Genomic DNA, 27,176 nt, shown 5'->3' with positions numbered 1-27,176 from the left:
TGCTTCACTCAGTGAATGAATGAATGAACGAACTAATGAAGGAGGGTGCACTAAAGTAAAAGGATTACACACCACAAACACCACACGTTAGGCTCCTCCATACCTTGCTCATCTCTCTTGGCCCTGGTGCTGCTGCTCCTCCTCCAGAACATAAGGTTGACGACCATGGTGCACAGAAACAATGTCATGCAGCAAGTAAGCCTCTGGACTCTTGTAAACTGGTTCCAGGGATGCCGAGTTAGCACTGAGAGCCACAGATGATCCTGGGTGAGCTTTTCTACAATGATGGAGGAGAACAGGTGTCCAAGGAGATAAATTAGAACAGGACAGACATGAGTTTTCATCCCGACAGCGTCCTGGACGAAGATGCGGTTTGCCCAGCAACAAGTGCACAGCAACAACTCAGCCACTATCCAATACCTCTATAAAGATGCTTTCAAAGGACCTGGCAACGTGATTCTTTTGTGATTTTAGGACACAAGGTTTCTGAGGATTAGGTTAATTTATATTGTATGAGTTTAATATTAAAAACTGTTTTTTAAAGCTTTCTAAGAGTTTTGATAAATCTTGTGCTCAACAAAAGTTTGCATCAGGCTTCCACTCAAGATAGTTTGGTAAATTCATACATTGAGCACCTGCTCTACTCCAAATGTGGAGGAACTAGCAATAAGATACAAAAAGAAAGAATAAAACATATTGGCTGAGCTTAAAAACAGGATAAATATATCTGAGGAGGAGAAATGGAATTCAAAACAAAACAAAACAAAACAAAACAACGAACAGAGCTGCAGAGACCTGCAGAACACCACCATTTCCCACCAGTAACTAAAGGAAAAGAGTTCTTTCTTTGAGACTGGCATGAAGACCCGGTCATGCTCGTGTTCTCCAAGGTCCATGGCCAGCCAACAACTGCATACGAAGTACCATTTCCTTTTACCTGCCATGTCACTGACAATGACCTGGTTTACATACCTACGGTAAAATGAAGATAAGTATGTTAGGGGGGCGGGCGCGGCCTGTTGCTGTAATAAGAAGTAATCTTGTGCTGTCAGTTAATGGATTCTTTTCATTGTGAGGCCAGAACTAAAGAAAGAGACAAGAGCTGATCCAATTTTTCCCTTCCCGACCTCTAAGGGAATTCATGTATCAAAACCAGAAGGCAGACTTCTATCACTTAGCAACGCTCCAGTGTATGTATGTATCCCTTCTTTCCTTGTTCAAATGTGCTGGTGCCCTGCCACCTCTTTAAGGAGCCCATCTGCCTCTCTCTTCTGTCACCAGGGCCTGAGGGGGCGTCCCTGGGGGGTGGGGAGTGGTCTTCAACATTCATATTAATGACATCTCATCCTGTTGGGGTCTGTAAACCGTACAGTTCAATACATTTCGAGGAATGTAAACACTGTGTAAGTACCACCACCATCAAATTATCACCCCCAAAAGTTCCCTGTGCCCCTTTCCAGTCAGCCCCCCTGAGGCTCACCCTGGCCCCAGGTGACCACTGATCTGCTTTCTGTCTCTTAGATCGGTTTGCCTTTTTTAGAATTTCATATATGTGGATTCATACTTTTGAGTCTGGCTTCTTTCACTCTGTAAAATGTTTCTGAGATTCATCCACATCACTGTATGTATCAAAAGACTATTCTTTTTGTTGGTGGGTAGTATTTCTTTGAATGAACACGCTAACATTTGTTTCTTCATTCACCTGATGGACATTCATGCTGTTTCTAGTTTGGGATTACTATTAACAAAGCCTCTATGAATGTATGTGTATAAGTCTTGGAAAGGACAAGCATTTTCATTTCTCTTGGGTGATTACCTAGGACTGGAATTTCTGGATCAGATGGTAAATGTCTACTTAACTTCACGAGCCCTGCCAAACTGTTTCTTCACGCGCTGCACCGTTGTGCCTGCCCACCCGTGGTGCGTGAGTTCCATCGGCCTCCAACTTCACCCAAACTCGATTTTGTCAGACTTTATTCTAGTCATTCTAGATTAGATGTTCTGTTCTCTCACTGCGGTTTTAATTTGCATTTCTTGATGACTAGCAACATTCCGTATCTCTTCAGGTGCCCATTACACGTTACTCAGCTTTACAAATCAAGCTGGAATGATAGTGCACAAGTGCTTTGTAGATGCCTGAACACAGGGGAAATGGCAAGCAAATGCTTAGACTTGACTGGCCTAGTGGTCTCGCGTGGCAGGGAGAGACTTGTGTTGCTAACGGTTTCAGGCAGGCTGCATACTCTTTGCAAGTGGGCAACACTCAGCAACTGATTTGTCTGAGTCCCTGGGCCTTAAACCTTTGGTTTCATTCCATTCTTTTTTCCTAACCCCAATCATCTTGATCCTCAGTTACTGTCATCCTGACTCTCTCTAGGCACCTCCCCTCAGCAGGGAGTCGCCTTCTCCCTCTCCTTCTGCTCCTCCCCTTGCTCGTGTTCTCTCTCACTTGCTCACTCTTTCTCTCAAACAAATAAATAACATCTTTAAAAAAAATAGATATTTTTCATGTTTAGAGATACTTCCTTTTTTTTTTAAAGATGTTATTTATTTGACAGAGAAAGACAGTGAGAGAGGGAACACAAGCAGGGGGAGTGGGAGAGGGGGAAGCAGGCTTCCCACTGAGAAGGGAGCCCGATGCGGGGCTCGAGCCCAGGACCCCGGGATCCTGACCTGAGCCGAAGGCAGAAGATGCCTAACGACTGAGCCACCCAGGCGCCCTAGAGATACTTCTGATTTATAACACTTTGGGCAGTCAGTTGTTATTTGCTCTTTACAATTATGACAACATTAAATGAAAATAAAAGAAAAAATCATCTATCACTTTACCAGCCACACAGAATCATATTGTTAATTCTCCCTGTTTTTCTCCAGGGTTTCCCCTTTGTAGATGCTTTGAAATTTAAATCTACTAGTCTTTTGTTACGATTTGGCCCAAAGTGTTATTGTTCTGCATCGTGGCAGCATGCTGGTCTCATCCCAGAACTGGGGGTCCGCAGAGAAGGAAGGACAGGGCCACCTGACACAGGCACTTGCCAGGAAGGGCTGGCCCCCGAGTTGTGCCAGAGCCGCAGGCCATGCAGCTCCCCCAGGGAGGACTGGGTGCTGAGGAGGAAGACGTCCAGTCCCTCTCGCTCAAAGACTGTCTTTTGGGGGTCACAAAGGTGATGGGGCTCACTCCATCCCTCTGATCCATAAAGGGTGATAACCACCTAAAACACCACAAGGAAAGATAAAATGCAGGATGTTCTAACATGATCCTTTGGGTTTATCTGTAAGGGGAAAGAGGGAGACAGAGAGGACTGTACTGGGATGAAGCCTCTGGGGGGCTGCACAAGTACAGTGAGCCATACAGACGTACAGTCTAGAACCAGGACCCGCGCTCCTAACGTGCTGCCGGTGAACTGGGGCGTCACCAGGTCACAGTGCATCTCGTGCGCCAGAAGACGCAAGGCAAGGAGCGAAGAGCATTCATTTCACGAACCTTAGCTGTTGTGGTGGCCTTCGATAGCCAGCAGAGACCTGAGTAAGGTAGTGAAACTGAGAGCTGGGGTCATTATCGGCCAGGACAGTGACTTTCACCTGTAGGAAAAGCAGAACCAAGGAGGAGCTTCACCTAAAAAGCAGGAGGATGCACAGCTCCAGCTTTGGCAACTCGATGGAAAGCAAGGGTGACTGGCGGGTGGTAGGTAAACAAACTGACCTAAGTGATGGAACAGGGGTGAGGGCTGGAAGGCCTGGCCTTATGCTTCCAAAACGAAATAGTCACTGAATCCACTGACCAGGTCTTGGGCTTCAAAATCTTTCCACTTCCCTCCCACCCAGGGAGTGTTACTGCACAACACAGAGGATACCTAGTTAAATGTGAATCTCAGATAAACTATGAATCATTGGGGAGCACACTTAAACTAAAAATGCATTTATATTTATATGAAATTCAAATTTAACTGGGTGTCCTATGTTTTTATTTACTAAAACTGGCAACTCTACACCCACGGCAACAAAGAAATGGACGGCGTGTATTCTAGAATTTCCAAGGGTAAGAAAACATATGAATAAGAAATGCGTACAATACAAGCTAAGAAGGGACTGTCATCAGGGCGCCTGGGTGGCTCAGTCGGTTAAGCATCTGACACTTAGTTTCAGCTCAGGTCGTGATCTGAGGGTTATGAGATCGAGCCCCGAGTAGGACTCTGTACTCAGTGCAGAGTCTGCTTTAGTTTCTCTCTCCCTCTGTCCCTCCCCCTGTGCACGTGTGCTCTCTAAAATAAGTAAATAAATCCTTAAAAAAAAAGAGGAGGCTGTCATCAAGGGATTTTTTTGTTGTTCAAAAAGATTCCTGATAGGTTTCTTATACATTGCAGTTATGTGATATTACCATTTCACTTCCACGTAACTTTCATATCCAATGTATAAAGTGAGATAAACTTGCATTTGATTTTGGTTAAGTTCTGTAGATGTTCTGGATGATTCCTAGCCTAAACGAATCACATGAGGGTTCAACCTCCACTAAAGAAAAAAAAAGGAGATAAAGCGTTAAGTTGCTAAGCCCTGAAACAGGAGATTTGAAGAGAAATTTAAGGGGAAAAGTACCCCTAAATTTCTACACCACATAGTACCACACTACCAGCCTCTTCTGGTCAAGGGATTTTTCCATCTTGTTCAACACACTCAATACACTATGGAAAAGCTTCTGGAATCAACGTCTTATCACCCTCTGTGTGTCCGCTTCATCCTTTCTCCAAGCCTACACACATGTGAGTATATAGAATTCTAAAAGGCTGGCCAGCAAAGACACCCCAACAGGGTTGTTGGTCACGCAAAAGAACAGCTTGATCGTGTCTTTAATATTCACCGTCCGGGGCACAATGAAGAAGTCGCTGCCAAAGTAGGCCAGGTGGTTACAGAGACACTGTGTCCTCAAAACTGTGCTCCGTGGCCCAACCTGTCATCAGAATCAAGACGTTGATTCTAACCGAACAGAGTGCTAAGGAAGGGACAAACATAAAACACAAACACAGGCAATTTCAGAGAGGGAAAATCGGTGTCCGGGTTGCGTATTCACTGCTGGAGGTCGCGTACACCGGGGTAAGCAGCGTGGAGAGCGAGCTGGCAGCCTGACTCCTGCCATTCCAGGTCTGAACACTTACCCCAGGGGAAGTCTGCACATGCGCGCAGGGGGATATGAGAAAGAACGTTTCTGTCGGCATTGTTCTTAACGAAAAAATCGGAAACGACCTACATGTATATGTCCAGTAAGAGCAGAACATACAAAGTAGAGGGCTACTGCTGTATACCAATGGGGGAAACTCTGCAGCAGTTAAAATGAATGAGTTAGAGCTGGATATAGTGACGTGCACAAATGCTAAGTGAAAAATACAAGTCAGAGGGGCGCCTGGGCAGCACAGTTGTTAAGTGTCTGCCTTCGGCTCAGGTCATGATCCCAGGGTCCTGGGACCGAGCCCCGTGTCAGGGTCACTGCTCAGCGGGGAGTCTGCTTTTCCCTCTCCCACTCCCCCTACTTGTGCTCTCTCTCTCTCTCTCCCCCCTTCTCTCTGTCAAATAAGTAAATAAAATCTTTAAAAAAAAATACAAGTTAAAGAAGGATATGGTACAGATGGTGCCATTTACACAGAGACCAGAAGCATGCAAAACGACACTCCTGTATCTATGTTTGTCAGTCCCCCTCCTTGGAACAGAAGCTCATGAGGATGCTATCGTGTCCATCTCTGCAATTCTAGTTCCAGACGTGGGCCTGGCATGTAGATGATGCCCAGTAAACATGTGCTAGAAGAACGAGGACACATGCCAACTCAGGACAGTGGTCACCCTTTGGTGAGAGGGAGGAAAAAAGACTAAGGGAGAAACAGGGGCACCTGGGTGGCTCAGTTGGTTAAGGGTCTGACTCTTGATTTCAGCTCAAGTTATGATCTCAGGGTCGTGAGATCAAGCCCCGTGTCAGGCCCCACGCTCAGAAGCGAGTCTGCTTGAGATTCTGTCTCCCCCTGCCTCTCCCCCTGCTCATGCTCTCTAAAATCTTTCAAAAAAAAAAAAAGACAGAGGGGATACATAAAGGGCTTTGATTATTCCTGAATGTTTTATTTTAAAAAATCTGAACTAAATAGAGCCAAATATTAACTTTGTAATAGAGCTGAACAGTGTTTAATGTTTTTATTATATTATCCCCTATAACTTTCCATATAACATTTCTTCATAAAAAATATTTTTTAGGGGCACCTGGGTGGCTCAGTCGGTTAAGCGACTGCTTTCGGCTCAGGTCATGATCCTGGAGTCCCGGGATCGAGTCCCACATCGGGCTCCCTGCTCTGCAGGAAGTCTGCTTCTCCCTCCGACCCTCTTCCCTCTTGTGCTATCTCTCATTCTCTCTCTCTCTAATAAATAAACTTAAAAAATTAAAAAAAAATAAATGTGCCTTAACTTCTAAAAAATATATATATATATATTTTTAAAATATCACCAGGCAATCAAATGGCAGGTACCAATTCCACGTTTGATGGTGCAGATGAAAAGCTGAAAATACTGTCAGGATGACTGACTGCTTTCCACAACACAAGGTCAGGTTCTGGGTGCGGGGCTATCTCTTGCCCTGGGAGGAACTCTCATCCTGCTCCCTGCAGCTCTGTTCCTTGCATGGGGTCCAAGCGCTGCACAGGGCTTCCAGGAGGCAGGAAACCCCCCGGTACCTTTTGTGAGCAGCGGGGTCACTGCTGGCTGAGTCTTGCTACTCAAAGTGCTGTCTCCATGTCTGGGAGCACTGGTATCACCTGGGAGCCTGTTAGAAAGGCAGAAGCTAAGGTCCCACCCTGATTTACTGCAACAGAATCTGCCATTGAACAGGCTCCCAGATAGAGGATTTGCTAGAGAGGCACCGCTCCAGATCTTCCAGAAATCACTGCTGAGGCCATGAACGGTGTCGGTGCCTTCCAGAGCAGTCTTTTCCCTCTGTTCCCATGTGAATGATCCCCTCTCAGCTCTGTGACAAACAGCCTCATGATTTCCAGAACCTTGCACAACAGTCTTTGTGCAACTGAACCAGGACTTAAATCAGATGGGATCGCACATATTCACCATCGTGAAAATGCAGAGTGCCATTTTAAAGTGGGCATATACCTGGAACTAGGTAACAACGTGAAAAGTCCCCACCTGGCCTGGAGTGTACAAGAATCTGCTAGCTTTTTTTTTTTTTTTTAAGATTTTATTTATTTATTCATGAGAGACAGAGGGAGAGAGAGAGAAGCAGGCTCCCAAGGAGCAGGGAGCCCGATGTGGGGCTCGATCCCAGGACCCCGGGATCATGACCTGAGCCGAAGGCAGACGCTTAACCATCTGAGCCACCCAGGCGCCCAGCTTTTTTTTTTTTTTTTTTAAGTTTTTATTTATTTGTCAGAGAGAGAAAGCGAGCACAAGCAGGGGGAGCAGCAGAGGGAGAAGCAGGTTCCCCGCTGAGCAAGGAGCCCGATGTGGGGCTCGATCCCAGGACATGAGGATCGTGACCTGAGCCGAAGGCAGACACTTAACCGACTAAGCCACCCAGGCGCCTCTGCTAGCTTATTTTTACAAAAGTTCTCTTTCATTGAGCAAGAAGTTTTCCTTTTACCCACAACATATTTAATACTGGCAGAACTCCTACATATTGCTTACTTCATCTGGAACTGTCAGATTCACCCTGGACTCATGTTTGAGAAAGAAATGACAGACATGAAGCATAAGCCTGCTCCAAAGAGACGCACTCTCCTGGCCTGCTACACACAATCCTTCTCTTTTTCCCAGGCTGACTTATTTCCCCTCTGATGAATTTTCTTTCTGGGCCCACCCAAACGAGGTAAAAGAAGCTCTGCGTTTCATGCCAGCTCCGGCGGGAGAGAAAGAGGAAGTGGTGTGACTTCTTACGTGGCATCCACCGCTCTTCCACGTGCTGTTGTGGCTGTCCCAGAAATAACACTGCGTGACGGCTGTCACCACCGAGAACAGGGTGGGCATCTGCTGGGCACTCTCCTGGCTCTTGTTCAACGCGGCTGTTAGGTGGTAGGTGCCGGTCCCATACTGCAGACTCTCTGGAGTCAGCACCCATGTATATTCCTCATCTGAGAACCAAGAACAGTGCTTAGGTGCATTTCAAACGGGACAAAAGTACCGTGAGAACCTTCCTTATGAAGGATCTATTATTATCATTATTTTATTTTATAAATGGGGAAATGATTAAGCCTAGACTTACAAATGATTTTATTTTTTTTTTAAGATTTGAGAGAGAGTGAGAGAGAGAGAGTGTTTGAGCGCACATGAACAGGAGGGGCAGAGGAAGAGAGAAGCTCAAGCAGAGAAACTCTGTGCTGAGCGTGGAGCCCAACACGGGGCTGGATCCCACGACCCTGAGATCATGACCTGAGCTGAAACCAAGAGTCAGATGCTTAACTGACTGCGCCACCCAGGCGCCCCACACATCATTTTAAGGAAAGTGACCAGTGATACAACCTGGGGCTCTGGATTACTCCTGTTCCAATAAGAAATCGTATTTTTTTTTTTTTTTTGATAAATGAAGATTTAGGTCTAATGAATCAGAATATATTATGAGTTTTAGAAAAATGAAATCGTCACCCATCAAAGTGAGTAGCTACAAGACCTAGCTAAGAAAAGAAGCCCAAGATGAAGCAAGGATGGGAACAGAGCGGTTCCAGGAAAGAGCCCTGATTCCAGGCCCAGCTCTGTCACCATGTGGCTGGGAAGGGCTAAGGAAAGTCCCACAATCTCCCTAGTTTTCTCACTTTCAAACAAGGGCTCTGGACCAGAGGGTGTCTAATATTCCTTCCAGCTCCAACTGACCTGACACCGGCAAGACTGGCAAGGAAAATGGGAGTGCATGCTCTGAGTCGGGAGCGAGCCTTCTGGTAGCCCCATAGTGAGAGATGCTGCCACAGGTGCTCTAAGAACAAGAAGAGCCTAAAACGTGAGCATTCCTGTGTCAGTGAGGCCTACACCAGAGCCAGAAGTAGCTCATTCAACCCGGGCAGACCATAATAGAAGGAGACTATAACATGATATATCCATTCCGATGACTCCCCCCACCCCATTTTTTTAAATGCAAAGGGTAGCTCTGAAGACTTCCCAGTACTACATTTATTTATTTTTGTTGTTAGTTTTAGAATAATTTTATTTATTTAAATTCAATTAACATAGTGCATTACTAGTTTCAGAGGTAGAGTTCAGTGATGCATCAGTCTTATATAACACCCAGTGCTCATTACATCATGCGCCCTCCTCAACGTCCATCACCCCGTTACCCTCCATATCCCCCAGTACTACTTTTAAAGTTGATATCCAGTGACTATGTTTTTTGGTCAAGTATATCTAGGCCCTGTTTATGTATCACAGGAATTCTTAGCTATTCTAAGCTACAATGTAGTCCATCTGGTATTACACCAAGACTTACTGAGACATCTCTGTCCTTATCCAAATCTAAGATTAGACATGAAGTTTGAAATATAGATATAACCCACTATGCTGGAATTTTACTTCTCAACATCATGGAAATGTTCAACCATACAGAAAGTTGACTATTATACAGTGAACACACAAATAATCACTGAATAGATTCTATAATTAACATTTTACTAAACTTGGAGCACTTGGCTGGCTCAGTCAGAAGAGCATGCAACTCTTGTGCTCACTTGGGCAGCACATATACTAGAAGAGCATGTGACTCTTGATCTCAGGGCATGAGTTCGAGCCCCACATGGGGTGTGAAGATTACTTAAATGAGTAAAACTTAAACAAAAAAACATTCTACTAAATTTGCTTTATCACATATAAATTTTGATCCATTCAACAATTTATCTTTTTAAAAAATGCATTTCATGGTCATGTATAAATTATACATGTGAGGGGTGCCTGGGTGGCTCAGTTGTTAAGCGTCTGCCTTCGGCTCAGGTCACGCGCCCAGGGTCCTGGGATCGAGCCATGCATCGGGCTCCCTGCTCAGCGGGCAGCCTGCTTCTCCCTCTCCCACTCCCCCTGCTTGTGTTCCCTCTCTTGCTGTGTCTCTCTCTGTCAAATAAATAAAATCTTAAAAAAAAATTATACATGTGGGCGCCTGGGTGGCTCAGTTGGTTAAGCAGCTGCCTTCGGCTCAGGTCATGATCCTGGAGTCCCAGGGTCGAGTCCCACATCGGGCTCCCTGCTCGGCGGGGAGTCTGCTTCTCCCTCTGACCCTCCCCTCTCTCATGCTCTCTCTCTCTCTCTCATTCTCTCTCTCAAATAAATAAATAAAATCTTAAAAAAAAGTTTAAAAAAAATTATACATGTGATAAAACTACATAGAACTAATAAACACACATACACGAGTGCATGGTTGCATGGTGAATCCAAATGAGGTCAACATATGGTATCAGTGTCATTTCCCAGTTAGGATATTGTGCTATAGTTATGCAAGATGTCACCATTAGGATAAACTGGATGAAGTGTATGAGATCTGTTTTACTTTTCACAATTCCACGAGAACCTACAGTTATCTCGAAATAAAAAGTGAAAAAAAGAAGAAGAAGGAAATGCATTTCAAAGGAAGTTTCTGTTTAGGGCTTTACCTTTTTGCCACACCTGATTCTTTGGCAGGGTGATGTTCAGGTTGAAGTGGGTGTGGTTAGGCTGATACTGGAACCCCAGATAGAGTGTCATTAAAAGGGACTTTCAGGTTGTATGCACACGATCAGGGATCTCTCCAGGGAAGTGATGTTCACTATGACAATAAAATGATCCGAGCTCACGTTGAGGCTGGTAGGATGGATTTCCATGCTAACATTTCTCCACAGTATGATCTAGAAGAAGACAGTTAATCAATCTTCAAGTTCAAGATGGTTCATCCATTGATGTCTTTCAGTCTCCTTTCTAGTGATAATGGAATGTAACTTCCTAAGTCTTTCTCTCTGAGCTTTAACAGGTAACACAGAGCCAGGGGTTAAGGGACAATATACAACCTCCGACCTAAAACACCTTCCCCTAAAGGTAAGGTAATCTCCATGTATAAGTTCCCAAGTGAAGATGTGAATAATCAAATAATGGCACTGATGTGAATCTAACATGACTTTCTTCCATTCTGTTCTCCAAGAATTCCTATTCCCTTCTCTTTCATTCCCTAGTAATCAAGTCATACCTCAATATCTTCCATTAAATCATCAACTTGGAACAATTTATGATTAGAGCTTAGGAACACACTTCTGATGTTTCCAACAATGTTCTTGTCATCAAAATCCCTGAAGGGATTGAAAACTAGTCCTGTTACCTACAGACAAGAAAACTCAGTTTCACCCATTGCTGAAATCTTTAGAAATAACACCCTGATAGGTAATAAGGTGTCAGATATCAAAAATTAAAGTAAATGTTGGGATTTTTCCCCTTGCTCATATCTCAAATGAAATAATACTTCTCATTAGAACATCATATGGGAAAGAATTAATTAAAGATGAGTCATTTACTTGGGACCCTCAGAATTATTATTTTTTTTTACATCTTCATACCTGGAGGATTCATGATTACTAGGAAGTTGAGAATTCTGCTCTCCAGGACAAGGTACCAACCTTACTTCTGTTTGTTGGGTAAGAAATACAATATACTGAAATACAGTATATACTGATATGGCTAAGTTGATATATAGAGTGAATACTTATTCAGGTATTCCCAGCTTTGTATGTACATAGTGAAGTGATGAGAACAATTCAAACCATAACACAGAAACTGTCAAATCCAGAAGTCTAGTTAATGCTCCCAACCTCTACCATGGATCATTTTTAAAGGCCTCCATTCCTGACATCATAAAACAGAAATCCAGGGCACCCAGCCTTCTCTTGTTTGGTCTGGTGAGCTTACATTTCATGGTGCATCCCCTTCATGGTACACTCAAATGCCTGCAGCCATCAATCTCATTTCCATTTGTATCAGAATCAATTTTACACTCACTTGGACATTAACTCCAGGGTGTCTGTTCAAGAGCTCTTGCAAAGCTGAGGCTGATGGAAAGCCTAACCTCACAGGTGCTGAGGACCAGAGGGTGTAGGAGCTCAGAGGCCAGGTTGACATGTTTTGGTTAAGGAAGGAGAAATTAAAGAGAAATCAATTTCTGTGTATTTTCTAAAGATCCAAAACCTAAAATGAACCTCTCCCCACTCCTCCTGTTACCTGCTCAGCATCAGAGTAGCAACTGAAGAGGTCAAAGTCACTAAAGACCCAGAAAACTGGTTCTGCTGTAGAAATGCTTCCTGGATCTTCCCAAGGGCCAGCAAGGCCATTTCCAGCATATATTCTACCTACATTTAGAAGGAAACACCACGTGACCTGAGTAACCTCAGTGGATAATGGTTTTAGAGGGGTTGGACAGGGGACAAAGATCTTGATGGTGAAATAAGGAAAGGTGACATTCTTTGGAAAGGACCCAAAGAAAGTACTTCCAGTCTGGCTAAAGACTCACCATCCTTTGTATCAACTAAGAGGGCTACCCAAGGACATATTTCTTTGTTCCATTATAGAAGCTGTCCTGGACCTTTTTATTTATTTATTTTTTTAAGAGGAGGAGAGAGAGAGAGGGGCAGAGGGAGAGGGAGAGTCTCAAGCAGACTCCCCACCCAGCACAGAGCCTGACAATGGACTTGATCTCACGACCCTGAGATCACGACCTGAGTCAAAATCAAGAGTTGGATGCTCAACCAACTGAGCCACCCAGGCTTCCCAAGATTAAAAAGTTTCTAAAATGAGAACAACATCAGCATCTTCTGCACCTACCTGCTCAATGTCATGCTTGGATCTTTGCAGACTGGCTTCACCAGCTTCCATGACACTGTCAAGGGAGTAAACGAAGCAGACGGTCATGGGGTTTTCGAAGCTCAGACTGCTGTTGATCTTAAGTGCCTTCTCAGGTAACTGCTCATTCAGGTCAACAAGGGGACTGAGGACACTTACCTGGGAGTTTTAGGAAGCAAACACACACCCCTGAGCTGTTTCTGCCTGTTTTAAATTTATTTGTGTTCTTCTTATCAGAAGTTCAAGGTTCTTTATGCATTTCAAACATATTTTTATAAAAAGCACTATTATAACTTGGCAGGAAACGAAAATATGTTAGCTATGACCTACAGGGAGGATTCGTATTTCATGTTATTCCAAGGAACCGACAGAACCCTCCTGGAGTGGTAACTATCAAATAGCTAATTCAAAAAACTAAGCTAAAAAAAGGAAAAGAGCAGTAGTGGCTGGAACACTGAGTATACTATCCCTTGAAACTCGGGTCTCAAAAGGCTTCAAGATTGACTTAACATAGAGAACAAGAAAAACTCTAAGTGAAACAGAAGACCCCAATTCTCCTTTCGGTAGGTTGTTCTCATGCAAAACAAGTAAGAAGGTTAAGCAAATTGACAGAATATCCACTATAGGTAAAACTATTTTGCTTTTGAAATGTTTTTGTTTCAAAGTAACACTTATTAAAAACTTCTGCATAAAAAAGATCCAGTAGACAAAATTAAAAAATAAGACATGAGCACAAAATATTTGCAACACATATAACAAAAGGTCAACATCAATAATAAAGCTCTCTTACAAACACATAAGAAAAATGACAAACAACCCACTGGGGGGAAAATGGACAAAGGACATGAAAAAGCAATGGAGAGGAGAAATACACATGGTCAATCAATACATATTATGATGTTCAACCTCCTTAGTAATCAATAAAATGTTCCCTCCTCCTTTTCTTTCTTTTCTTGCTTTTGAAATTGGGAAAGTGTGGGGCAATGGTTGGTGGGGATGTAAAACAGTGCCTGTTTATTTATTTGAGAGAGAGAGACACATGGCGGGGGAGGCAGAGGGGGAGAGAGAGAGAGAGAGAGAGAGAGAATCCAAAGCAGGCTCCATGCTGGCTTGATCCCATGATCCCGAGATCATGACCTGAGCCAAAATCAAGAGTTAGATGCTCAACCAAGCCACCCAAGCGTCCCCAAACAGTACCTCTTGAAAGACTATTTTGTCATCTATTGAAAATGCAAAAGCCCCTGGGGCGCCCGGGTGGCTCAGTCATTAAGCAGCTGCCTTCAGCTCAGGCCATGATCCCAGGGTCCTGGGATTGAGCCCTACCTCGGGCTCCCTGCTCGGCAGAAGCCTGCTTCTCCCTCTCCCACTCCCCCTGCTTGTGTTCCCTCTCTCGCTATGTCTCTCTCTGTCAAATAAATAAATAAAATCTTAAAAAAAAAAAAAGAAAATGCAAAAGCCCCTCACTTCTATCTCTGGCACTCTCTTGCACAGAAATAGTTGCATAAGTACTTAGTGACGTAGGGACATGGATGTTCATGGGTATGTTATTTCTGAGAGTAGACAAGTGAAAAATGTCCAAATGCACATGAAGAATTATTGGTTCATTTATGTGTACTGACACAAAAAGATATCCATGACACAGCATTAAGTAAAAAAAAAAATCAACAGGCTGAAAAATGTGTATACTTTAACCCCATTTTTGTTAAATCGACAAACTTGTCTGTGCATAGAAAAAAGTCTGGCAGGCTATGCGTGACAAATTAATGATAATCTGATAATAGCGACTACATCTAGAGAATGGGATTAGCTAGAAGGACAAAGATGGTGAGGGCTTTTGGTTTGTAAGTTTATATGCTCTTGTTCAGATTTTTTAATAACAATCATGCATTATTTCCGTAATTAAGAAGTCCAAATAGGGGTACCTGGGAAGCTCAGTCGGTTAAGCATCTGACTCTTGATTTTGGCTCAGGTCATGGTCTCAGGGTCCTAAGAATGAGCCCCCACGTCAGGGCTCAGCGCTGGGCATGGAGCCTGCTTAAGGTTCTCTCTCTCTCCCTCTGCACCCCCACCCGCCCGCCCGCCCGCACATGTGTTCTCTTTCTCTCTCAAAAAAAAAAAAAAAAAGAAGCCCAAATAAAATGGCACAGATTACATTTATAGGCTTATTGCAGAATATCTGAAAATACAGAGCACGGAAAAGAAAAAATGAAAATTCTCACGAATCCTAGGCCCTTAATTTACTTATGTGTAGGGAGTAGAGATAGGCACAAAGAACATTTGTGGCAGCCACAAATGCAAATATCATGGGGCACTGAAGGCCGATGTCTGTTTCAGAGCTGAAATGCTCTATCTTGGGCAAGGAGTGGATCTATTTCTGTCTCCCGTAATGTCTAGCAAATATATCAGAAAGGCAGTAACCTGATAAATGAACAAAAGAAACACAGCATATCTCAGAAAGTCATTACTGATTAATTTATTTGCGATCTTCAGAGTCAAAGGTACAAATACACTGGCTAAATATTATATTGGGTCTCCATAAAATAGTTCATAAGGCTAAATTCTCCACAGGGCACCATCTCCAGATTTTGTATTTTCTGTTTTATACACCTTTTCTCTGTTTTGCTTCCCCCTTTCTCCTCTCTCGTTTCCTCCCAATCATCCTCTGCTTACCTGAGCTGACTCAGAAAATCCTGGGATAAAGGCTGTCCATTTCTGGATCATCTCACAAGCTGTCTGTAGTTTGCTGTGAGTTTGCAAACCGTGAATCGGTTTGCTCAAGTTCCCTGCTATCTCGTCTACGACCTTCTGGGAATGAAGGATTTTGCCAAAATTATTTAAAGAAAATGACTGCACTTTAGTAGTTTGAGACATTGTTTTAACAAGAATTGACAGGACAAACTTGATGAATCACAGGCTCCTCATAACACGTATTACTTTCAGAAGCGTTTCCGCAAGCAGATAGAATTTTCCCCTCTTTCACAGGGTAGAGGAATAGGTACCACAGTCATACAATGATTGATAGAGGGACAGATGGGTCCGGAAATAAGATTTATGAGAGAGGTTTAAATCTCATGGCCATGATCAAAAGTGAGGGAAACACCTGGAAATCACAACAAAAACAAACTTTTCTATTCAGGAGTAGGCTTATCTCCTCAGGTTTCCCACTGGTTTATGTCCCTTGATTCAAGAGTTCATGTTCGAGAGGGAAGTACCTGAATATGGTAGTTTCTGAGAAAACAAACCCACAACTCTGGATGTGGTCCCAAAACTTTAAGAGGCTACTGCTTTTGAACCGGAAGTCCTGCCCTGAGAAATCTGTTTACACCAGCTACGTAGTTCCATTTCTAGAGAACAACCCACTGCAGCTTAATTCAGTCAGTAGTCAGTAAATCTTTATTAAATGCCTACTGTGTGCAGCTGGGTTCAGGAGTTAGAGCTGTTAAAGTTGGTCACGATCCAGCCCTTGTGGGTCATACCATTGAATAGGGTTATTTGTAATTCACAGGGTTTGCAGGTTAGATCAGTTACAGAATGATCTTAGAGTTGAGGACCACCCAGTTTTGGTTTCATTCTTTGGGACCAAGGTGTAAATAAGCAGGAATAAAGGTATGAGTGAGATCCAGGTGCCACCCAACTGCATGTTTTTGAGGGGAGGTCAGGTCCTATTTAATGCCATTCTAGCTATAGCCAGAAAGGACACTGATAGCTTATTTGATGTTTCAGAGCTGGGCTGAACCATGATAGATCTCACCATTTTCTTCGCCTTTCTTTAATGGCTCTTAATAAAGCTTTAGAGTTGTCTCCATACAAGTTGTGCCCATCTTTGGTTACATTTACGCCTACGTACTTGCTATTCTACCTTTTTTTTTTTTTTTTAAGAAAGAGACCCTGTGCTAGGTGGGGCGGGGAGGGGCAGGGGAGAGGGGGAATCCTAAACCGGCTCCTCGCTGAGTGCATGGCCAAAATCAAGAGTCAGACACTTAACTGATGGAGCCACCAGGAGGCCCCGCTATTCTATCTTTAAAAAAAAAAAAAAAATCTAATTTTCTAACTGATTGATGCTGATATGTAAAAGTACAATTAGCTTTAGTATATTGATCTGGTATTCAGCAACACTGACAAGTTCTCGTAATGTTTCTAATAATTTATCTGTAGGCCTTTTTGGGTATTCTACACTACAGACTTCTCTCTATTTAAGGAAAACAAGGCACTCTGTGTTTAAGCTACTGGAGATGAGTTTTTCTGCCAGGAGAACACAGTGCTAACTGAAACAAGAGTGAACATCTAGTTCCAATTCACGCTGGTAGCAGATCCAACATAAACAGGATTATCTTTCAGCAAAGAAATGTTAGATTACATATAAGTAGGGCTTGTTCTGAAAAATAATATATATATAGGGAGAAGCGGGATGATTTTCTTCAGTCAACATGATCAAAGTGGCTTTGCTTTTTTTTTTTTTTTTGAAGTTTGTGGGGGAAAAGGGAACAGAGGGGAAGGGGAACTGGGATGCTGAGTAGGAAGAACAGTCCAGAAGGGTGTGCCACTGCTGGAAAACTGGGGCAGGTGGACAAAACCTCCTCCCCATCTGAAGCACTAAACATAAGAGCATTAAATAAAAACAAGACATGAAAATCCTGAAGTGGGTATGGAACCCATTGTGGGCTATTTCCATGGGCTCGCTCAGTGCTTGCTTTTCACTGGGGCACGTGCTCGTGTGTCAGGCATTCTGCGGCAGAGCTCTGCTCAGAGGTAGAGGGTGAACTGGGCCCCTTCCTTACATGGCTATTCTTGAAGCATCACCAAAACAGAAGGAAATAATAGAAGTACTTTTCGCAGCGTCACAAAGGTCCCCAGGGTGACCTTGGTTTTCTGTATTTACCTGATCGGATGCATCCTGAAGTGATGTTCGTAGGTGAATGGTGAAGACCTCCACCTGGGAATCCTCTCTGGGGCTTGAGGTCACCTCTACCAGAGCTTGCACAGACCGTGTTTCAGGCACAGGCCCGGTGAGTGCTGGGGTACTAGGAAGATGCTGGCTGGCAGGCGCCGAGGTCACTGCCAGGACCTGCCAAGGGCAGAAGGAAATGGGCTGAGGGGAAGACAAAGGGTCTTGGACTGAGAGGTACGTAAGGGAAGAGGCCGAATCAGATTTTACCATGTGAAAATTAAGGCAGTGTTTCCAAAATTATTCTGGCTCTCCCATGTCCCACAAGATATTAATGGGCATTTCTCTCAAAAAGATCCAGTGCTCAAACAGTTTTGAAAATGTGGCATATTACCCTCTTTAAGATTCACAATTTACAAAAAAAAAAAAGGAGGGCACTTGATGCGATGGGCACTGGGTGTTATATGCAACTGATAAATCACTAAATTCTACCTCTGAAACTAAAAAATACACTATATGTTAAATAATTGAATTTAAATAAAAAAGATTCACAATTTACATTTGTGTATTTATTATCAACCATTCAATAAATTATAATTAAACCTCTACCACATGCTAAGCCGTGTCCTGGGGAACTAAGGATACAGCAATGAACAAAATAAGCCAAGTTCTAGCCCTCATGGAGCCTTCATTTTCGTAGTGGAGGCAAATTATACTATGTATTAAATCAGTGCCATGAAGAAAAACAATAAGAGTAAGTGGATGAAATGAAAGGGTGTGTTTCAGATAAAGTGCTCAGATGTATGGAGACAGCATTTTTGCTGAGAGTTGAAATAAAGGGAGAAAGTTCTGACAATATATTGGAGATGGGCATCTGAGAAGTGCAAAGGCCCTGAGGTCACAGCCTGATGGGTCTGTCTGAGGAAGAACAGGAAGCCAGATGAGCAGAACTGGGACGTTGGGGAGATCAGTAAGATCCTGGGGGTGGGGGTGGGGATGACGGATGGGACTGGGGAGAGCATTCACATGTCAGGCAAAGGAGAAGAGAGTCATTTTACCTTGAATGAGATGGGAAGACGTCGGGGGCTTTGAGGAGCCACAGCAGGAGTTGACTTGTGTTGTAAGGGATCACTCCTCTGACTGCTGTGTTGAGGACTGACAGCAATGGGCCAAGGGCAGAAGCAGGGAGATAAGCAGGAGGCAGATGCAAAGTTTGCCTGGGAGATGATGGTGGCTTAGATCACCGTGTGATAATGGTGAGGCTGGTGGGAAGTGGTTAGGTTTGGCTCTGAGAAGTCCTACAGTCAAAAACCTTTGTTTTCTTTCCTTCTGGAAAGGTTTTAAGCAATGCTGGTTACTATTCTGTAGAATATCGCTTGGAAAATACTGATTTAAGGGATTTTGACCTCATCCTTGTTCTCTTTCATATATCTAGAAATGCTTATTTTTTGCAGTGGGTCCAGTAAATGTAAATAAATCTGTCTTTAGACATCCAGTGAAAGGTTTCTATGTAGGACAAAGACGCAAGAAGGCTGAGAAATTTCTTGATTTTGAAATTTTATACATTATGCAGTTTCTACTTTTATTTTCCTTCCACTCAGGTATTTTTCCTTTTTTATTATTTTTTGCTTTATTATTTATTTATTTATTATTTTTTTAAGATTTTATTTATTTATTCATGAAAGAGAGAAAGAGAGAGAGAGAGAGAGGCAGAGGGAGAAGCAGGCTCCCAAGGAGCAGGGAGCCCGATGCGGGACTCGATCCCAGGACCCTGGGAACACGATCCGAGCCGAAGGCAGACGCTTAACCATCTGAGCCACCCAGGCGCACTATTATTTATTTTTAAAAAGATTTTATTTATTTGTCAGAGACAGAGATAGAGAGAGAGAGCACAAGCAGAGGAAGCGGCAGGCAGAGGGAGAGGGAGAAGCAGGCTCCTCGCGGAGCAGGGAGCCCGATACGGGACTCGATCCCAGGACCCTGGGATCATGACCTGAGCTGAAGGCAGACATTTAACTGAGACAACCAGCACCCTCTTTCCCCCCTTTTTAAATTTAATTTTTTATTGTTATGTTAATCACCATATATTACAACATTAGTTTTTGATGTAGTGTTCCATGATTCATTGTTTGTGCATAACACCCAGTGCCCCATGCAGAACGTGCCCCCTTGAATACCCATCACCAGGCTAACCCATCCCCCCACCCCGCTCCCCTCTAGAACCCTCAGTTTGTTTTTCAGAGTCCATCATCTCTCATGGTTTGTCTCCCCCTCTGACTTACTCCCCCTCATTCTTCCCCTTCTGCTATTTTCTTCTTTTTCTTTTAACATATGTTGCATTATTTGTCGCAGAAGTACAGATCTGCGACTCAACAGTCTTGCACAATTCACAGCGCTCACCACAGCACATACCCTCCCCAATGTCTATCACCCAGCCACCCCATCCCTCCACCCCCCACCACTCCAGCAACACTCAGTTTGTTTCCTGAGATTAAGAATTCCTCATATCAGTGAGGTCACATGATACATGTCTTTCTCTGATTGACTTATTTCACTCAGCATAACACCCTCCAGTTCCATCCACGTCGTTGCAAATGGCAAGATCTCATTCCTTTTGATGGCTGCATAATATTCCATTGTGTATATATACCACCTCTTCTTTATCCATTCATCTGTCGATGGACATCTTGGCTCTTTCCACAGTTTGGCTATTGTGGTCATTGCTGCTATAAACATTGGGGTGCACGTACCCCTTTGGATCCCTACATTTGTATCTTTGTGGTAAATACCCAGTAGTGCAATTGCTGGATCGTATGGTAGCTCTATTTTCAACTGTTTGAGGAACCTCCATACTGTTTTCCAGAGTGGCTGCACCAGCTTGCATTCCCACCAACTGTGTAGGAGGGTTCCCCTTTCTCCACATCCCGGCCAACATCTGTCGTTTCCTGACTTGTTAATTTTAGCCATTCTGACTGGTGTGAGGTGGTATCTCATTGAGGTTTTGATTTGGATTTCCCTGATGCCGAGCGATGTTGAGCACTTTTTCATGGGTCTGTGGGCCATTTTGATGTCTTCTTTGGAAAAATGTCTGTTCATGTCTTCTGCCCATTTCTTGATTGGATTATTTGTTCGTTGGGTGTTGAGTTTGATAAGTCCTTTATAGATTTTGGACACTAGCCCTTTATCTGATATGTCATTTGCAAATATTTTCTCCCATTCTGTCGGCTGTCTTTTGGTTTTGTGGACTGTTTCTTTTGCTGTGCAAAAGCTTTTTATCTTGATGAAATCCCAATGGTTCATTTTTCCCTTGCTTCCCTTGCCTTTGGCGATGTTTCTAGGAAGAAGTTGCTGCAGCTGAGTTCGAAGAGGTTGCTGCCTGTGTTCTCCTTTAGGATTTTGATGGACTCCTGTCTCACGTTTAGGTCTTTCAACCATTTGGAGTCTATTTTTGTGTGTGGTGTAAGGAAATGGTCCAGTTTCATTCTTCTGCATGTGGCTGTCCAATTTTCCCAACACCATTTGTTGAAGAGACTGTCATTTTGCCATTGGACATTCTTTCCTGCTTTGTCAAAGATGAGTTGACCATAGAGTTGAGGGTCCATTTCTGGGCTCTCGATTCTGTTCCATTTATCTATGTGTCTGTTTTTGTGCCAGTACTATACTGTCTTGATGATGACAGCTTTGTAATAGAGCTGGAAGTCCGGAATTGTGATGCCGCCAGCTTTGCTTTTCTTTTTCAAGATTCCTCTGGCTATTCGGGGTCTCTTCTGGTTCCATACAAATTTTAGGATTATTTGTTCCATTTCTTTGAAAAAAGTGGATGGTATTTTGATGGGGATTGCATTGAATGTGTAGATTGCTCTAGGTAGCATTGACATCTTCACAATGTCGGTTCTCCCAATCCATGAGCATGGAACGTTTTTCCATTTCTTTGTGTCTTCTTCAATTTCTTTCATGAGTATTTTATAGTTTTCTGAGTACAGATCCTTTGCCTCTTTGGTAAAATTTATTCCTAGGTATCTTATGGTTTTGGGTGCAACTGTAAATGGGATCGACTCCTTGATTTGTCTCTCTTCTGTCTTGTTGTTGGTGTATAGGAATGCCACTCATTTCTGTGCATTGATTTTATATCCTGCTACTTTACTGAATTCCTGTATGAGTTCTAGCAGTTTTGGGGTGGAGTCTTTTGGGTTTTCCACATACAGTATCATATCATCTGCAAAGAGTGAGAGTTTGACTTCCTCTTTGCCAATTTGGATGCCTTTGATTTCTTTTTGTTGTCTGATTGCTGTGGCTAGGACTTCTAATACTATGTTGAATAGCAGTGGTGATAGTGGACATCCCTGCCGCGTTCCTGACCTTAGGGGAAAAGCTTTGCTGTAGGTTTTTCATAGATGGCTTTTATGATATTGAGGTAGGTACCCTCTAACCCTATACTCTGAAGAGTTTTGATCAAGAAAGGATGCTGTACTTTGTTAAATGCTTTTTCTGCATCTATTGAGAGGATCCTATGATTCTTGTTCTTTCTTTTGTTAATGTATTGTATCACGTTGATTGATTTGTGGATGTTGAACCAGCCTTGCAGCCCGGGGATAAATCCTACTTGGTCGTGGTGAATAATCCTTTTAATGTACTGTTGGATCCTATTGGCTAGTATTTTGGTGATAACTTTTGCATCCATGTTCATCAAGGATATTGGTCTGTAATTCTCCTTTTTGATGGGGTCTTTGGTTTTGGGATCAAGGTAATGCTGGCCTCATAAAATGAGTTTGGAAGTTTTCCTTCCATTTCTATTTTTTGGAACAGTTTCAGGAGAATAGGTATTAATTCTTCTTTAAATGTCTGATAGAATTCCCCTGGGAAGCCATCTGACCCTGGGCTTTTGTTTCTTGGGAGATTTTTGATGACTGCTTCAATTTCCTTAGTGCTATAGGTCTGTTCAGGTTTTCTATTTCTTCCTGGTTCAATTTTGGTAGTTGATACATCTCTAGGAATGCACCCATTTCTTCCAGGTTATCTAATTTGCTGGCATAGAGTTGCTCATAATATGTTCTTAGAATTGTTTTTATTTCTTTGGTGTCGGTTGTGATCTCTCCTCTTTCATTCATGATTTTGTTGATTTGGGTCCTTTCTCTTTTCTTTTTGATAAGTCTGGCCAGGGGTTTATCAATCTTGTTAATTCTTTCAAAGAACCAGCTCCTAGTTTCGTTGATCTGTTCTACTGTTCTTTTGGTTTCTAGTTCATTGATTTCTGCTCTGATCTTTATTATTTCTCTTCTCCTGCTGGGTTTAGGCTTTATTTGCTGTTCTTTCTCCAGCTCCTTTAGGTGTAGGGTTAGGTTGTGTATTTGAGACCTTTCTTGTTTCTTGAGAAAGGCTTGTATTGCTATATACTTTCCTCTCAGGACTGCCTTTGCTGTATCCCAAAGATTTTGAACAGTTGTGTTTTCATTTTCATTGGTTTCCACGAATTTTAATTCTTCTTTAATTTCCTGGTTGACCCATTCATTCTTTAGTAGGATGCTCTTTAGCCTCCATGTATTTGAGTTCTTTCTTTCCTCTTGTGATTGAGTTCTAGTTTCAAAGTACCGTGGTCTGAAAACATGCAGGAAATGATCCCAATCTTTTGGTACCAGTTGAGACCTGATTTGTGACCTAGGATGTAATCAATTCTGGAGAATGTTCCATGGGCACTAGAGAAGAATGTGTATTCCGTTGCTTTGGGATGGAATGTTCTGAATATGTCTGTGAAGTCCATTTGGTCCAGTGTGTCATTTAAAGTTTTTATTTGCTTGTTGATCTTTTGCTTAGATGATCTGTCCATTTCAGTCAGGGGGGTGTTAAAGTTCCCCACTATTACTGTATTGTTGTCAATGTGTTTCTTCGCTTTTGTTATTAATTGCCTTATATAATTGGCTGCTCCCATGTTAGGGGCATAGATATTTACAATTGTTAGATCTTCTTGTTGGATAGACCCTTTAAGTAGGATATAGTGTCCTTCCTCATCTCTTATTACAGTCTTTGATTTAAAATCTAATTTGTCTGATAGAAGGATTGCCACCCCAGCTTTCTTTTGGTGTCCATTAGCATGGTAAATCGTTTTCCACCCCCTTTCAATCTGGGGGTGTCTTTGGGTCTAAAATGAGTCTCTTGCAGACAGCATATCGATGGGTCTTGTTTTTTAATCCAATCTGATAGCCTGTGTCTTTTGATTGGGGCATTTAGCCCATTTACATTCAGGGTAACTATTGAAAGGTATGAATTTAGTGCCATTGTATTGCCTGTAAGGTGACTGTTACTGTATATTGTCTCTGTTCCTTTCTGATCTATGCTGCTTTTAGGTTCTCTCTTTGCTTAGAGGACCCCTTTCAATATTTCTTGGAGGGCTGGTTTCGTGTTTGCAAATTCCTTTAGTTTTTGTTTGTCCTGGAAACTTTTTATCTCTTCGTCTATTTTCAATGACAGCCTAGCTGGATATAGTATTCTTGGTTGCATATTTTTCTCGTTTAGTGCTCTGAAGATATCTTGCCAGTCCTTTCTGGCCTGCCAGGTCTCTGTGGATAGGTCTGTTGCCAATCTAATATTTCTACCATTGTAGGTTACATATCTCTTCTCCCGAGCTGCTTTCAGGATTTTCTCTTTGTCTCTGAGACTCATAAGTTTAACTATTAGATGTCGGGGGGTTGACCTATTGATTTTGAGAGGGGTTCTCTGTGCCTCCTGGATTTTGATGCCTGTTTCCTTCCTCACATTAGGGAAGTTCTCTGCTATTATTTGCTCCAATATACCTTCTGCCCCTCTCTCTCTTTCTTCTTCTTCTGGGATCCCAATTATTCTAATGTTGTTTCATCTTATCGTATCACTTATCTCTCAAATTCTGCCCTCGTGATCCTGTAGTTGTTTATCTCTCTTTTTCTCAGCCTCTTTATTGTCCATCATTTGGTCTTCTATATCACTGATTCTCTCTTCTGCCTCATTTATCCTAGCAGTTAGTGCCCCCATTTGATTACACCTCATTAATAGCCTTTTTGATTTCGACTTCGTTAGATTTTAGTTCTTTTATTTCTCCAGAAAGGGTTTCTCTAATAACTTCCACGGTTTTTTCAAGCCCAGCTAGTATCTTTAAAGTCATGATTCTGAACTCTAGGTCCGACATTGTACTGATGTCCGTATTGAGTAGGTCCCTGGCTGACGGTACTACCTCTTGTTCTTTTTGCTGAGGTGATTTTTTTCGTCTTGTCATTTTGTCCAGAGAATAGATGAATGAGAGAACAAAATGCTAACAGGTTAACAACGTCCCCAGCAAATATACTGTATAGAAATCAGAAAAGACCTGAAACCAGGGGAAAAGAAAGGGAAAGAGAGAAAAAAGAAAGAGAAAAAAAAAAAGATAAAAACAAAAACAGAACAATACAAAAAAAGCAGAATATGATCAAATATGATCAGGCTAGTGCATAGATCAGTGCCACACACTAGATTTTGGCCGTATTTTTTGGTCTGTTAGAAAAAAGTGCCTCCTAAAATTTTAAAGGAAGAAAGACATATATGTACAAAATAAGGGTCGATACAATGAAGGGATGGAAGATGACTGTAAAGATGAAAATTATAAAAGATTTTGTAAAAGGAATTGATAAGTTGTTTGAAAAAAGAAAGAAGAAGATTTAAAAAAAAAAAGGAAAAAGGGAGAGAATGTGGTCAGGCGACTAGAACAAAGCCATACACTAGTGATTTAGGGTATATTTTGATCTGTTAGAAGAAACTGTATCTCAAAATTTTAAAGAGAGAACAACTTATAAATATATGCCAAAAATAAGGGTAACTACTATGAAGGGATAAAATATGACTCTAAAAATGAAAAAAAAAAATGTTTTTTTTTAAAAGGGATTGATAAGATGTTGGTTGAAAAAGGGAAAAAGAAAAATTAAAAAATAGTTAAAAAAATTAACTTTGATGAACTAATGAATCATGGTAAAAAAAAAAAAGCCATGAATTCTATGTGCAGTATTCCCCTAGCGCTGGAGTTCTCCCGTTCTCCTTGATCGGTAAACTTGGTCTTGGCTTGCTGGCTGTTTGTGCTGATCTTCTGGGGGAGGGGCCTGTTGCCGTGGTTTCCAAATGTCTTTGCCGGAGGCGGAATTGCCCCGCCCTTGTCGGTCTGGTCTAAGCAAGCTGCTCGGGTTTGCTCTCAGGAGCTTTTTGTTCCCTGCAAGCTCTCGGTACAGCTTTGGAGGACCAGGGCGAAAATGGTGGCCTCCCAATCTCCACCCGGAGTTGCTGAGAACTCGGGGCCCCGCTCCTCAGTGCGCCCCCAGAGAAAAGCAGTCACTCCTGTGTCCCCAGTCTCTGGCCGCACTCCATGCTCACCCGGCCTGTGACTGAGCGTTTGTATCTCTGGCACCTGACCCCGTGTGGAGTCTCCAAACCCAGCAGATCCCCGCGGTGCGCTCCCGCACCGCTCCTCCCGGCGGAGGGAGGGGAGTCTCCCCGGCTCTGCCGCTTATTGGGTCCCTGCTGGAGGAGCAGTGGCCTGACTGTCCCGCGGTCGGTTCATGGCCACCCCAAGCTGAGAGCCCGCGCCTCGGCTCCGTCTCTGCAGCCGGCTTCCCCGCTCCAATACCCGGGAGCTCTGCCGCACTCAGGCATCTCCGATCTTTCTGTGACCCCAAGGGTCCCGAGACCACACTGTCCCGTGAGGGTTCCACCCCCCGCTTAGCCACTGGAGCGACGTCCCTCAGCGGAGCCGACTTCTCAAAGTTCCGATTTTGTGCTCTGCAGCTCTAGCACTTGCCAGAAGCGGCCGGCGGAGGCCCCCTCGCCCTCCGTCTATCCTCCCAAATATCCCCTCGGATTCACTTCTCCGCACGTCCTACCTTCCAGTAAGTGGTCGCTTCTCTGTTCAGAGAGTTGTTGCTACTCTCCTCTTTGATCTCCTGTTGAGTTCGTAGGTGTTCAGAATGGTTTGATCCCTATTCAGCTGAATTCCTGAGACCAGACGAAATCTAGGTCTCCTACTCCTCCGCCATCTTGCTCCGCCCCCCTCCCCCATTTTTAAAAAGGAATTTGAGGGCGCCTGGGTGGCTCAGTCATTAAGCGTCTGCCTTCGGCTCAGGTCATGGTCCCAGGGTCCTGGGATCGAGCCCCGCATCGGGCTCCCTGCTTGGCAGGAAGCCTTCTTCTCCCTCTCCCTACTCCCCCTGCTTGTGTTTCTTCTCTCGCTGTCTGTCAAATAAATAAATAAAATCTTAAAAAAAAATTAATTAAAAAAATAAAAGGAATTTGAATTTTATCGTGTTGCATGTACTTCTGTAAGATATCACAAGTCCTTTTTGGAATGAAGCAGAGAATAAACAACCAACCAACAAATGATAATTGTAACAAAATGAAAGCCAGAGTTGGCTTTAAAAATGTTACGACTATGGATTCTAAGAAATAAACTGAGGGTTCTGGGTGGGGGGTTATGGGTTAACCCGGTGATGGGTATTAAGGA

At 43.1% G+C, this 27,176-nt stretch overlaps 1 protein-coding gene across 1 annotated transcript in view; it reads right to left on the bottom strand.

The window, feature by feature from the left end:
- The window catches only part of PKD1L3 (polycystin 1 like 3, transient receptor potential channel interacting), a 63,526-nt gene that overhangs the window by 24,478 nt on the left and 11,872 nt on the right, over positions 1-27,176 (bottom strand). Inside the window, 15 exon segments of the mRNA XM_088026912.1 lie at positions 104-304; positions 827-972; positions 3,037-3,212; positions 3,481-3,582; positions 4,715-4,945; positions 7,912-8,105; positions 10,599-10,694; positions 10,697-10,829; positions 11,165-11,293; positions 11,968-12,093; positions 12,186-12,314; positions 12,787-12,963; positions 15,475-15,606; positions 17,684-17,874; positions 17,877-17,919. Of these exon segments, the coding sequence (XP_087883038.1) occupies positions 104-304; positions 827-972; positions 3,037-3,212; positions 3,481-3,582; positions 4,715-4,945; positions 7,912-8,105; positions 10,599-10,694; positions 10,697-10,829; positions 11,165-11,293; positions 11,968-12,093; positions 12,186-12,314; positions 12,787-12,963; positions 15,475-15,606; positions 17,684-17,874; positions 17,877-17,919 (2,206 nt within the window).

Source organism: Eumetopias jubatus, unplaced genomic scaffold, assembly GCF_037043125.1.
Source record: "Eumetopias jubatus isolate StellerSeaLion01/CBP00866 unplaced genomic scaffold, mEumJub1_p1.0 scaffold_10, whole genome shotgun sequence".
Taxonomy (NCBI): domain Eukaryota; kingdom Metazoa; phylum Chordata; class Mammalia; order Carnivora; family Otariidae; genus Eumetopias; species Eumetopias jubatus.
Note: the sequence above shows the minus strand (reverse complement) of the source record. Positions and strands in the feature narration are given on the sequence as shown.